The 12,988-nt window shown below is 40.8% G+C and overlaps 1 protein-coding gene across 1 annotated transcript; it reads right to left on the bottom strand.

The window, feature by feature from the left end:
• Positions 1 to 407: 407 nt before the first annotated feature.
• Positions 408 to 1,013, bottom strand: LOC138901496 (uncharacterized). Its single transcript, XM_070189267.1, has one exon. The coding sequence runs from the start codon at positions 1,011 to 1,013 to the stop codon at positions 408 to 410; it is 606 nt and encodes a 201-aa protein (XP_070045368.1).
• Positions 1,014 to 12,988: the final 11,975 nt, after the last annotated feature.

Genomic DNA, 12,988 nt, shown 5'->3' with positions numbered 1-12,988 from the left:
CAATATACCTATGACAATATCTGGAGAAGCATCTGCACTCTGGCAACCACTCATTGCACAGAAACGGCTGGGTCCTCCTAACTCTGTGCACCACCCCTAGCTGCACCACGCCCTGGTGGTGTTGGAGTACCTCGAGCTGGAGGGGGTGCTGAAGACGTGGCAGCTGCAGAAATAGATGGTTGTGATGTGCCTCTGCCCACACCCTGGAGGGATGAACGACACTCACGTCTGAATATGACCCCTCAATCCGCACCCGTAAAATATATGTATGACCATGTAGCAGATCCCCTAGTGAATCTTCCCACACCTAGGGTATAGGGTCCTCCGCTGCTGCTGGAATCTCCTACCTTATTGGCCCTGCTTGTGGGGTCCCCTCTGCCCTGATTGGGCCTGAAACGACTCCCCTGCTAGTGACTGGGCCATGCTGGCGGTACACTGGGTGAAGACTGAGCAAAAGACTGGGATAGCCTTGTTGACCCTCCCTTAAAAACTGATCTTACCCCACCAAATGACTCCCCAAAGTTTCCCGCGGACCGGGCCTTACTGGTACCCTCTCGCTCTATTTTGTTCTTTAACTTACAGTTCTTTGTAGCTTGGGAAAATGCTATTATCTTCCCATAGTTCATATCTAAATTCAAAGCAGCTGTAGCGGTCTCATTGATAAGCAAGGGGCTAAGGCCCTGCACAAACCGGCGCACTCTAGCCTCCATAGTGGGAAACATAAGAATGGCATATTTAGACAAATGTGCGAAGTCCATGTGATACTCCCACACACTCTTACTTCCTTGCTTAAGGTTCTCAAACTCTGCGGCATGGGCTGCCCTAGTCTCGGCCGACAAGATATTGTCCATGAAAGCGTCAGCAAACTCACTCCACCTCGCTGGAGGGCTCCCCTCCTCCTGAGAGTCCTCCCATAGCTCAAACCAAGAATAGGCCACCCCTTTCAGGCGGTAGGTAGCCAACTCCACTCCCTCCGTCTCAGTAGCGTGCATAACCCAGAGTGTCTTATGCATCTCATCAATGAAGTCATATGGGTCCTCCTCAGGATTAGCACACGTGAACACCGGAGGATCCAACTGAAGAAACTTGTCCACCTTGGAACCACTAGAATCCCCTTGTTGGCTAAAAGAAGTGGGTGCAATATTTGATCTCTAGGCTTGAGAAGCCACTATCTGTGTCAGCATCTAGATAACTCCCCTAAAATCCCCGTCAAAAATACCATAATCGGAAGGTGGGGCTGGATGTGGAACCAAAATATCAGTTGGAGGAACCGCTACACCCTCAATAGGTGCAGGAACTTGTGTGGCCTCGTCAGGTGTAGTGGAATCAGGCAGTGTAGCAGTCGGGGGATTATCCTCACCCCTCGGGTATTCACTCGCCTCACCAAATAAAAGGTCAACTGCCACCCCTAAGGCGGCATTGGCTCCTTGGCCAGTTTTTGCTCTCTTCTTAGGTGTCATGTACTGAAAGTTAAAGGAATGCATGAGTTAGAGGAAGAACAGTTTCAAAATCGGTTTCATCGCACGATCAAGAATATCAAAGAAGGGTATTATTCCTAAATGTCCAAGTAGCCTCCAACTTATAGATGTGGTCGACAACACACCGATAAGGAGGACTCTACTAGACATGGCTCCGAGACATCCTAGGACACTTTTAAACCTTAGGATCTGATACCAAGTTTGTCATACCCAACCTCGGGAAGTGCGACCGGTGCTCAACCAAGTGAACCCGGTCGAGCAAGCCTGTTAGATACTTTCTACCCAACTCACCCATGATCAAGAGAAGACATGATTTTGATTAATTAGACAGTAGGAAGATCATAACAATACTAAATTGTCTCATTGGTTACATCATTTTTAAGGTTAAAAAATACACACATTCTTATGATTCGAGTAAAACAAGAGATCAAAACACAACATAATCTGTTTGACTTTTCTAGAACCCATATACAACCCACATAGTGTCTACGGAGCCTCTAAAAGATACAAAGAGTGTTATGATAGTGCCGACAACAAGGCCCCGGCTATAGCTCAAAACGTGATAACAAAATGTACAAAAGATACATGACCCCGAAATGAGGTGGGGCTCACCAAGTCTACTAGGAGGAAGGTGTACTGCTATCGCTGATCAACACTGCCTGCTATGGAACCGCCTGCATCTATTTAAAGATGTAGCGCCCTCGGCAAAAAGGGACGTTAGTACTGTCGAATAGTACTAGTATGTACAGCTAAATACCATCTCAATAGAATGAATAATAATACAAAGGGGAACAGTCAAGAATTCAGTAAGAGCTTCAAATAATACTAAAATATCAAGTTAAGGATCAAATACGTTTTCAAGTCAATTTCCACGTTATTAGGTTGGGTGAACTATAGTGCCGATATACCATAATTCACAATACCACAATATAGTTACACGGAGTCCGATCACGACCTGATTGGCTAGGTCGTCTCATTTGAGACATCAACCATAACCACAATTTCAATTATCATTTTCAGCACAGTCACCACCATGTGTGCGGCATGGCGTCCGATCACGGCCCGATCGGCTAGGCCGTCTCACCCAAGACATTACCTTTTTTAGTCAATCATCTCACATCATACTTCTTCCATATCCTTTTGATTCATTGGCACTAATGGCCACAATTATAAAGTCATTCTTGGCACTTGGCCGTATTTCATAATTCTAGTTCCCTTTTCCACCTTTAAATATCATTATCATTATCAACAACAATAGGGATTCCCATTTAAGACATTAACTTCACATATAAGCAATTTGGGAAATCTTAGGCACATAGAGGCTTTTCATACAATTTGGCATAACAATCTTTATTTCGATCTTGACATGAAGTCTTAACATTTCTAACACATATTCCACATTTTGAACACATCCTCAAATGGCAAGATGACATTATGAAGCATTTAGAATAAATATTGAACATACATCCTTCAACACAATCACATTAGGAATAGCCAATTCAATAATGATCAAGGACTTACTCTAATTACATGAACACCGTGGGATTCGATTCTAAGAAGAAGGGGGTTTAGCCAACATACCTCAATTGAGCTTCTCAAACTCTAAAATGATCCGGAATTCTTAGCAACTTCAATCTACTTTAAAAATATAACAAGTTGAACCATAATTAGGAAGATGGTCATGGTTTTAGCTCATTTGAGCATATTATCAAACACTACGTGTGCATTAATGTTTTAAGGCCCTTTTGGTGGAAGTTTCCACCATTCGCCAACCCATTCTCTACCATTTTTAGCTCACAACCTTCCCACATTCTTTGATAACACATGCATGCAAGATAACAACCCCAACACCCAATAATTGTCTTCCAAATTACTCCCCTTTAAGTAGATTTTCTAAATTAAGAGCTAGGGCATAGATTCTTACCTTTATGATGAAGAATTTCTTTGTTAATCCTTATTGATTGAGCAAGAATTGATGGATAATAGTTTGAAGTTTGCTCCCCCACACTAAGCACTCTTTCTCACTCTAAAAGTATCAGAAATATTCTAAATAATGGTCCATGGCATATGTTTTGACGAAATAGGGTCGGGTTTAAAAACCCCAAAAATGAAGCCCCGGAACAGGATATGCGGTCACATATGCGACCGCAGAATGGATATGTGGTCCGCATATCGACCGCACAAATTGAGTGCCAAAACTGGAAAGGAACTGACCGGGTCTGCGGTCGCTATGCGGCCCGCAGACCTATTCTGCAGTCGCATAATGCGCCGCAGAACCTCCCTCCGTAAAACTCTAAGGTTGATTGTGCGACAAGAGTGCGGCCCACGGAATGGTTATGCGGTCGCATAATGGACCGCAAAAATGACATCAAAATGACCCAGAAAACTATCTCACTTTGCGACCATTTTCTACTATTATTAACCTCTACGCCTACTCCGGCATCACGGAACCCCGGTTTTTAGGAAAACTTTCACGGGGCCTTACACAATCTCATATGTTTCTCATTTTTATCGCATTCTTCCTTTATCATTCCATAGTTACTAGAACCACTTAACTCTGACCTAATGCCACATCATTCCATATTCCCCCCTTTAGGGGAGTACTAAGATTTAGCACTACGATGATCTACCTATAGATGTTTTACCTCTTCATCATTGGCGTCTTTTCACATCATCGATGACCCTTAATCGCCTTGCAGTAATCCTTTTGTACCAAGGATAACAAAATTCCTTACTCGTGAGGGAGACACCTAGTGTAACTGGCACACACAGTCCCTTAAGCTTAATTTTGCTCACATTGCTTTCTTTAGGGAAGCGTCTTCCTGAATGACCTTTAAGGGTTATTCTTTTGTCGTCCATTCTATTATCGCCGGAACGTAATCTCTGAATTTCTCATGATGTCGACTATTATCAAATCACTCAGTACATAATTCATGTTTAGTTTATCTTGTTCACCAGTCCATACTGATTTCTATTACTCTTGGGTCTAACTTTCCCTTTGGTAATCATGTTAGAGTCACGAACTTGTTTGTCAAAATGAGGATATGACTTTACGGCCTATACTCTTTTGTTGTCTCAAGGCCTATCACCTCTCGTCTTTTCCTACCCTTGACTATAGACTCCGTACTACTATCATCATTTTTGTTTTATCTACCGTTATCATCCATGTATCACATCTTACTCGTAATGCTTCATTATCTCTCTTCTTATTTCCCTGCTAATATTTCTATCTATCACTTTATTCTGAAAACTTCAAGAAGACATTCTTTTGCTTTTAGCTCCCCTTGACCCATCCCTTGGCTCTTCGGGTTGCCTAACATCCTCGCTCTACTAGGGATGGGAGCCACACTAAGGTAATATTTATCCCTTCCAGGCTTCTAGTGCCTATCTTTGAACATTCTAGTATTCATATCTAGCTATACTATTCTAGAGTGAACCATCTGGGTGTCTCATAAGGAGATCTATTAGCACATTTGCAATATGATTCGGAAATGTCAACTAACACAAATAATCTATTCATCATTTTGGATTACTCTAACCCCAGCTGGATCCTGATATCCCGTCCTTCTCTTAAACCATATATGTTAGCTCCCATAGGGCATAACTGAGATGGGTGTGATTGATTGTACATACATCTGTTACTGCTGAAGGTAATTCAAAATGCTTATATTTCTCTGCCTGAATTGTAAATACTGATAATCTTCATTAACTGGACGCCTTATTCCCTTCTTCACCTTGCTTCTTTTAGTTGTTAAAACTTGTATCTACCTTCTGAATCTCTCATTGCTTTTCACCATATGGGTGGATAGATATTCCTGCCTTAAGGCTCCTTATCAAGAAACTTACACGTCTTAGTACACACATGTTCCGCAAAATTTCACATTTATCCATCATAAGAATGATGCAAAATCGAGTTCCTCTAACTCAACTCTTCCACCACCACACGCAATCTCTTACCAACTGTCCTTTAGATATAAGTATCATCTTATTACGAATAAAATAGAATTTAGGGGTTTGAATTCTTACAAGTGAGCTCTACCACACGATCTAGAGTAAGAAGAAAAAGTAACAGTCCTAAATGCCCTGTAGCCTCATGCTTATAAGTGTGGTGCACAACACACCCATAAACATGACTCAACTAGACACGGCTTGTAGACTCCCTAGGACAGAACTGCTCTGATACCACTTTTATCACGACCCAAACCGATGGGCCGCGACGGGCACCCGGTACCTTACTTAACCGAGTACCAACGTTACGTATATTTCGTATCATACTATCATAGGTAAATGATCCAGAAAGGCTGTCGTGAGATAACTAGAATAAAACAACAGGAAATACTCAACATAGGATGACCCAACATAATGTACCGACTTATACATATGACATACGGGCCTATAAGGCCGGAACAATCTTTTATATACTCAAAACATAGGCCGACAAGGCCATACAAGTATCCATATACATGACATATGTCTACAAGCCTCTAAGAGTAGATAAATACCATAAAGGTCAGGACAGGGCCTCGCTATACCAATCAATACATGTCCAAATCATACTGACCAAATAAGCAACTCCGGAGTAAATAGAGTGCACCAACACCTTCCGTTGAGCTGATAGACTACTTGGAGGACTCCCAACCTATCTATCGGGACCTGCGAGCATGAAACGCAGCGTCCCCAGGCAAAAGGGACGTCAATACAAATAATGTACCGAGTATGTAAGGAGTGCAAATCAATAAATAAAAGACATGAGAGAAACATGGCGTAAAAGACTCAACATGTAAGTCTGAATAGCTCTGTGAATCTTTTAATATTTATAATGTCGTGCATATGCGTATAAATTTCATATCATGCATAGGTATATACGTACATAACATCATCAAGCCTCTGAGGGCATCCCATCATATCATCTCGGCCACTGTGGGCAAAATCATCAACATATACCAGTTGATCAGGTGGTGGTGCGTATATAATGCTGTAACCTTTTCCCATATCATAAATACATATAATATACACGTATATAACACAATCTGGTCATGGGTCAATGTACATATATAAATGAATAAAATGCATAAGAAGTACGTTAATAAGATTTCTCGGAATGTCATAAGGTCAATATGTCTTCAGATAAACTTTATCAACTACTTATTTTTCTGAGACCCATGAACAAAAGATATAATAAGACACATGGGAAATCAAGAACATAGGCACCCCTAGTGCTTCTATGAATAGAGGCATTTATGAAAGTTGTGTGTTTACTCGTTTCGTTTGTATCGTATGAATCATGCCAAAAGAAAAGAAGGGATAGCCTTAACATACCTGAGTCGATTCTCTTAACAATTCCTCTAACCCACGTCTTTTGCGAAAAACACGTAACGGAAAAATCCGTATGATGTTCTTGAGAAAGATTATACCATGTTCTCGTAAAATCGCATCTCACGCTGTTGTTACATTATGGAATCTCGTATGAATATTTGCTGAAAGTTTTCCTCCATTACTTAGCAACCATAACCTCCTATTTCAATGATGTAGGGAGATATCTTATCTTTGTGGGTTGTGGGCCCCACTTGATAAGAATGATTTTTGCCCAAAATCTCCTAATCGCGCCACCTAGTGCATAAAACAAAGAGTCACTTATTTGACTTGATTAAGAAGATCACTTGCTGCCACGTTGGGAGTCCTTTTAGGCTTATCCACAAATTCCTAATTTATCTTGCTATCTCTCATTAAACTAATAATTAATTAATTGTCTACATAATTAAGAATTATCTCAAATTGCTTAAAATACTAATCACTTTTAACACACTTTATACACCTTACTATCATGGTTATTTGGTAACTTGCATGGTACTAGTCCATAAATACAGGGTATTATAGCTTGGACCGTATTTTATCTCAAAATGTCAAATTTTGACGAAACTCATTTCTTCGATTCGCTTGCCCTCTCACCTTCACAAATTTACTTATCATTTGTTTGAAATAGCATAATACTTATAACCACAAAATAATTTTGTCCTTCAACTGATGTCAATTATCTTACGACAAATCCAACGTACAATACTACGGGGTGTAACATCGTCGTAATACTACGGAGTGTAACATCAACTCCATCATAACTTTATCATGTCGCATGAGGTGACATAGAATGATCACTTGGTGCTCTTGGAAGACCCTTACCGCGTCAATGACATGTTCTTTCTCAGAATCATCGGGAGTTGTCTCCCGAACATGTCGAGGATATTGCATGTCATGCATTGGTGTGGCGTCGTTCTCCTCATCGTGGGTGTCATAATTGAGTCCTCGAAATGAGGTTGATCCCCTCAAATCTCGGGATTGTGCATGTTTTTAACACTTTTATCTTCCATTTCTTATGATTTTTTCAAAGATAAAATAATCAAAACACGTTAGTAAATAAGGCAAGGATCAATTTAATTGCACGACAGTCTAGGGCCACAGTGGGCGCCAAACTGTTTACCCGTAAAATGATACAGTTTAATTTATATGTGGTTACTAGGTAAGTGAATTAATTTGATCCTGAAATAATAAGATAATTGAAGAAATATGCAATACTTAGCCTTGATATGGAGACGAAATAGTAGAAATAGTGGTTCCGGGCACAACAATAATGAAATTAAAAACCAAGAAGATAAAATTAAATTAAGCTTTGGATATAGTATAGAGTAAGTTTTTCAGAAAATTCGTATCCTTTACAATGACAAATGAGCTCACTATTTATAGCTACATCTAAGGAAGAAGGTCCTAGGATCGTGCCCCTCTTTAATATCAATTATGAGGGCCATTGATGAAGATGTAACATTGAATATAAATGTCAAATTTCTTGTAAAGGGCAATCGTACTTAATGATGTGGAATATTCTCCATTGAATGCTACCGGGCGAAGAGTATTTATTGCATCTTTATGAGTATTACCTTCTCCAGTGACAGACAGAACAGTTGCCATCGGTCTTGGACATCCCCCCCGTCTTAGGTTCCACGTGTCCTTTTTTTGGACGGCCACGTGGCATAGCATATTTTACCCTATACAAATACTCTGTCAGACTCTTGGGAAATGCTTCGTGCTTCTTCGACAAATTTATCTCCTAGTGGTAAGGTGACCATGGAATATGCCAAGAGTGGTGTGTTGAACGAGGAAGTAAAGAGAAAATCTCACGGTTCGTTCTCACAAGTAGATACATTGGTTACAGAAGATCGAGAGAGAGATAGAAACAATGGTTCTAGGAATAGAGGTAAAATAAGAACAAATTCAAGGTCCAAATACCATAATATTACGTGCAATCACTGTGGCAAGAAAGGACATATCAAAAGGTTCTGCCATAAGTTGAAGCATGTAACGACTCGACCGGTCATTTTGTGTATTATCACCTCGTTCCCCTATTTATTACCTTCTCTATGTTCATTTGTGGTTATGTGACTTGCCTGGGTAGTTGGATGGGTTCCGGGGAAGTTTCGGAGTGAATTGGGACACTTAGTCCCAAAGTTGGAAGCTTAAGTTGAAAGAGTTGACCGGAGTTTTACTTTTGTGTATACGACTCCGTAATGGAGTTTTTATGGTTCCTATAGCTTCTTATTGTTATTTTCGACTTAGGTGTATCACGTCCGAATATTGATTTGGAGGTCCGTAGGTCGGTTTGGCTTGAATTTGCAAAAGTTGGAAAATTGAAGGTTTGGAAGGTTGAAAGGTTTGACCGAGAGTTGACTTTATCAATATTGGAGTTTGATTTTAGTTTCGAAAGTTGGAATAGGTATGTTGTGTCATTTATAACTTGTGTGCAAAATTTGAGCTCATTCGGAGTTGGTTTGATGTTATTCGGTATTAGTTTTAGAAGTTGAATGTTCATTAGTTCATTAGGCTTGAATTGGGATGTGATTCGTAGTTTTGATATAGTTTGATGGGATTAAGGTCTTGACTAAGTTCGTGTTATATTTTGGGACTTGATGGTATGTTTGGATGGTGTCCCGGGGGCCTCGGGTGTGTTTCGGATTGAGTTCGGACCATTTGTTCGTGTGTTGGAATTGCTCCTTTTAGTGCTTTTGGTTTCCTTCTTCTCGTTCCTGTAGAATAGGTCCAACTGTGTAGAGTCTTTGCTGGCAGATGGAATTTTGCACTTTACGTTCGCGAAAGATAGGATGTGTTCGCGGAAGGTTGGGTGTTTGTGCATCGCGAAAGTGTGTGAGGGATCGCGTTCGCGTAGAAGGAAGGAGGGGTTGTGTGGTGGCACGTGTTATTCATCATGATCGTGTGGACTGGTCCGCGATCGCGAAGCCTGGGGATGTTTTATCATTGCATTTATGTCTATCTTCTCGCATTCGTGTAAGAGGTTTTGTGAGCTGGTGGAATTTGTTTTTCGCGATCGCAAAGGCTTTTCCGCGATCACGTAGAGTAAGAACTAAGCAGACTATATAGTACTCTATTTCGAGGGTTTGGTTCATTTTAACATATTTTGAGTTGTAGAGCTCGGTTTTGGGCGATTTTGGAGAGGATTTTCACGTCTTGGATCGGGGTAAGTGTTTTTGACTCAGATTTGTTAATTAATAATGATTCCATCTAAGTTTGAATCATTTATTAGTGAATTAAAGTGAGGAAAATGTGAGATATTTGTAAAACAGTGAAAATTGGGGATTTGAAGGTCGAATTGAGGTCGGAATTGGATAATTTTGGTATGGTTGGACTCGTTGAATGGGTTTTCGGATTTCGTAAGTTGGTTGGGCTCTGAGGTGCGGGCCTGGGGTTGACTTTTTAAGTTGACTTTTTGATTTTCTTTAAAGATTGAAACTTTATTATTCGAAATGGTTTCCTATGGTATCTATTTAAGGTATTAATTTATTTTGGCTAGATTCGAGCCGCCCGGAGATGGATTTTTGCAGAAAACGCTTACAAATGGACTGATTTAGCTTGTTTGGGGTAAATATCTTGCCTAACTTTTTGTGAGGGAACTACCCCTTAGGATTTGGGTTGATTGTGCTATTTGTGTTATGTGAAAGCTGCATACGCAAAGTGATGAGTGGGTACATGGGCTATATGTGGTATTTGACCGGTTTAGGCTATAATTGAATTGTTATAACATTTCACATCTTTCATTGTTAATCTACTCTTACAATTGTTAATCTATTCTTACAATTGTTAATCTACTCTTACATGCTTTATTTGACGTTGTAGCACTTGTTCTACTTCTTACTTGTTATATTTGCTCTCATCTGTTTTAGTTGAAGTTGTTATTTTCCTTATTGCCTTGTTACCTCTTTATTGTTAAATTACTCTTACTTGAGGTTGTTATTTCGTGGAATATATTCTTGTTGAGTTATTGGTATTGAAGTTGTAAAAGCCGTTATCATATTGAGGTAAAGTTGTTAATTATTGAGGTATCTTTCCTTGTTTTGAGTATTCCTCATTTATCTTGTTGTTATTGAGATTATTCTATACATTGGGGTTAATCCATGGGCTATTTGTTGTGCAAACATTGGTTTTGTTGACTTTTTGGCAAGTTGTGGCATATGGGCACTTGTGGTGCGAGTTGTGATATTGATACGCATGCGGTGAGACAAGGTGGTCTTGATACGCTTGTTGATAGTAGGGGAACTACTTGAAGCCACGCGGTGAGATAAGGCGGGCTTAAATGCGTGTAGCTATTTCGGGAAAAATGATTTTCAAAACATAATGTAAGGCTCACGCGGTGATATAAGGAAAGATTGTAATTGAAATTGTAAAATGTGAATACGAGGCGGTACCTCGGTTGTGATTATTGTTGTACATTTCATGTAAAAAAGATTTATTGGTTGAACAATTATTGTTGTTGTTATTCTTCCTTGTCTTACTAGTTTTTGTCCGTATTTGATTATTTGAGGTTCTCATTATGTGTTTCCTTCTTGTTTCCTTTTTGCTTAAAATCGTGTCATTAGCTTACGTTACTAATTGCTTTGTTATCACTCATTTCTCTGCTTTCCATTACTTTCCGTTATCATATTATTGTTCTTCTTATCTTGTCGTAGTACGTGTCTCGACCTAGCCTGGTCACTACCCTACCGAGGTTAGGCTTGATACTTACTGGGTACCGTTTTGGTAATACTTATACTATGCTTCTGCATATTTTGTGTAGATCCAGGTACCCCAACTCAGGCTAGGCGTCAGTGAGTGGACCATACATTTCAGAGACTTCAAGGTATAGTTGATCGGCGCTCGCAGGCCTCAGTGTCACCTTCTGCCCTTCTTTTGCTATTGTTTACTCTTTATCTAGACAGTGTTGTACTATGGATTTTACAGTATATTCATGCAGAGCTTATGACTTAGATCCACCAGTTTTTGGGAGTTTTGTTATAGATGTTCTGTTTCGGATTTTTTATTAGTTTTCAAATTATCTTGTTATCTTAGTTTCTAAATTCTGATAAGTATTCATGAATGTTAGGTTTACCTAGTCTTAGAGACTAGGTGCCATCACGACATCCTAAGGAGGAAAATTGGGGTCCTGACAAGTTGGTATCAAAGCTCTAGGTTCATAGGCGTTACGAGTCATAAGCAGGTTTAGTAGAGTCTTGCGGATTGGTACAAAGACGTATGTACTTATCTTTGAAAGGCTACGGAACTGCTAGGAATTTCCACTTCATTCATTCTTTATCGTGCAAATTGGTTCGCTTCGAAATCTAAATCTTTGTCTTTCTATTCTCTCATAGATGGTAAGGACACGCACTGTTGGATCCGACGATCAGACACCCACGCCCCTGGCTAGAGCCACGAGAGGCCGAGGCCGGGGTAGAGGCCAAGGAGGGACATGTGGAGAAGCTAGAGCACTTGCCCGAGCAGCGACTGAGGAGCCACCAGTAGCTCCGATTGGGGGACAAGCACCCAAGGCACCTGTTGTCACCCATGCACTTCAGGAGACCTTATCACAGATTATCAGCATGTTTAGCTCTGGCTCAGGCAGGATTGGTCCCCCTCGCACCAGCTACATCTCAGGCCGGGAAGGAGCCCAGACTCTTGCTGCTGAGCAATGGGTCTAGGTTGATCGGGTCCCTAGAGTTATGCTAGTGCACCCTATTGTTCTGATTCAGCCCGAGGTTAGGGCAGTGGCATCTGAGGAGGAGCAGCTGACACTTGAGAGCTTCAAGAAGTATAATCCTCCTACTTACAGTGGCCTAGCTACTGAGGATGCACAAGGTTTTCAAGAGAAGTGTCACCGTATTCTCTGCACCATCAGTATTATGGAGATGAGCAGAGATGCTTTTACTATATTCCGGTTGTCAGGAGCAGCGTATCAGTGGTGGCAAGATTACGGGGAGGGTAGCGGAGCCGATGCAGCTTCACTCACATGGACTCAATTTTCAGAGGTGTTCTTGAGAGAGTTTGTTCCCCAGACCCTTCGGGCAGTTGTGCTAGGGTACTGTGATAGTGTCAAAGTATGCCATTAGATTCAGTGAGTTGTCCAGGCATGCACCTGCCATGGTTTCTACAGTCAGAGAGTGAGTCCACAGATTCATTGAGGGGCTCAACTGTGGTAT

This window comes from Nicotiana tomentosiformis, chromosome 11 (assembly GCF_000390325.3).
Source record: "Nicotiana tomentosiformis chromosome 11, ASM39032v3, whole genome shotgun sequence".
Taxonomy (NCBI): domain Eukaryota; kingdom Viridiplantae; phylum Streptophyta; class Magnoliopsida; order Solanales; family Solanaceae; genus Nicotiana; species Nicotiana tomentosiformis.
This window is presented reverse-complemented; position numbering and strand designations above follow the sequence as displayed.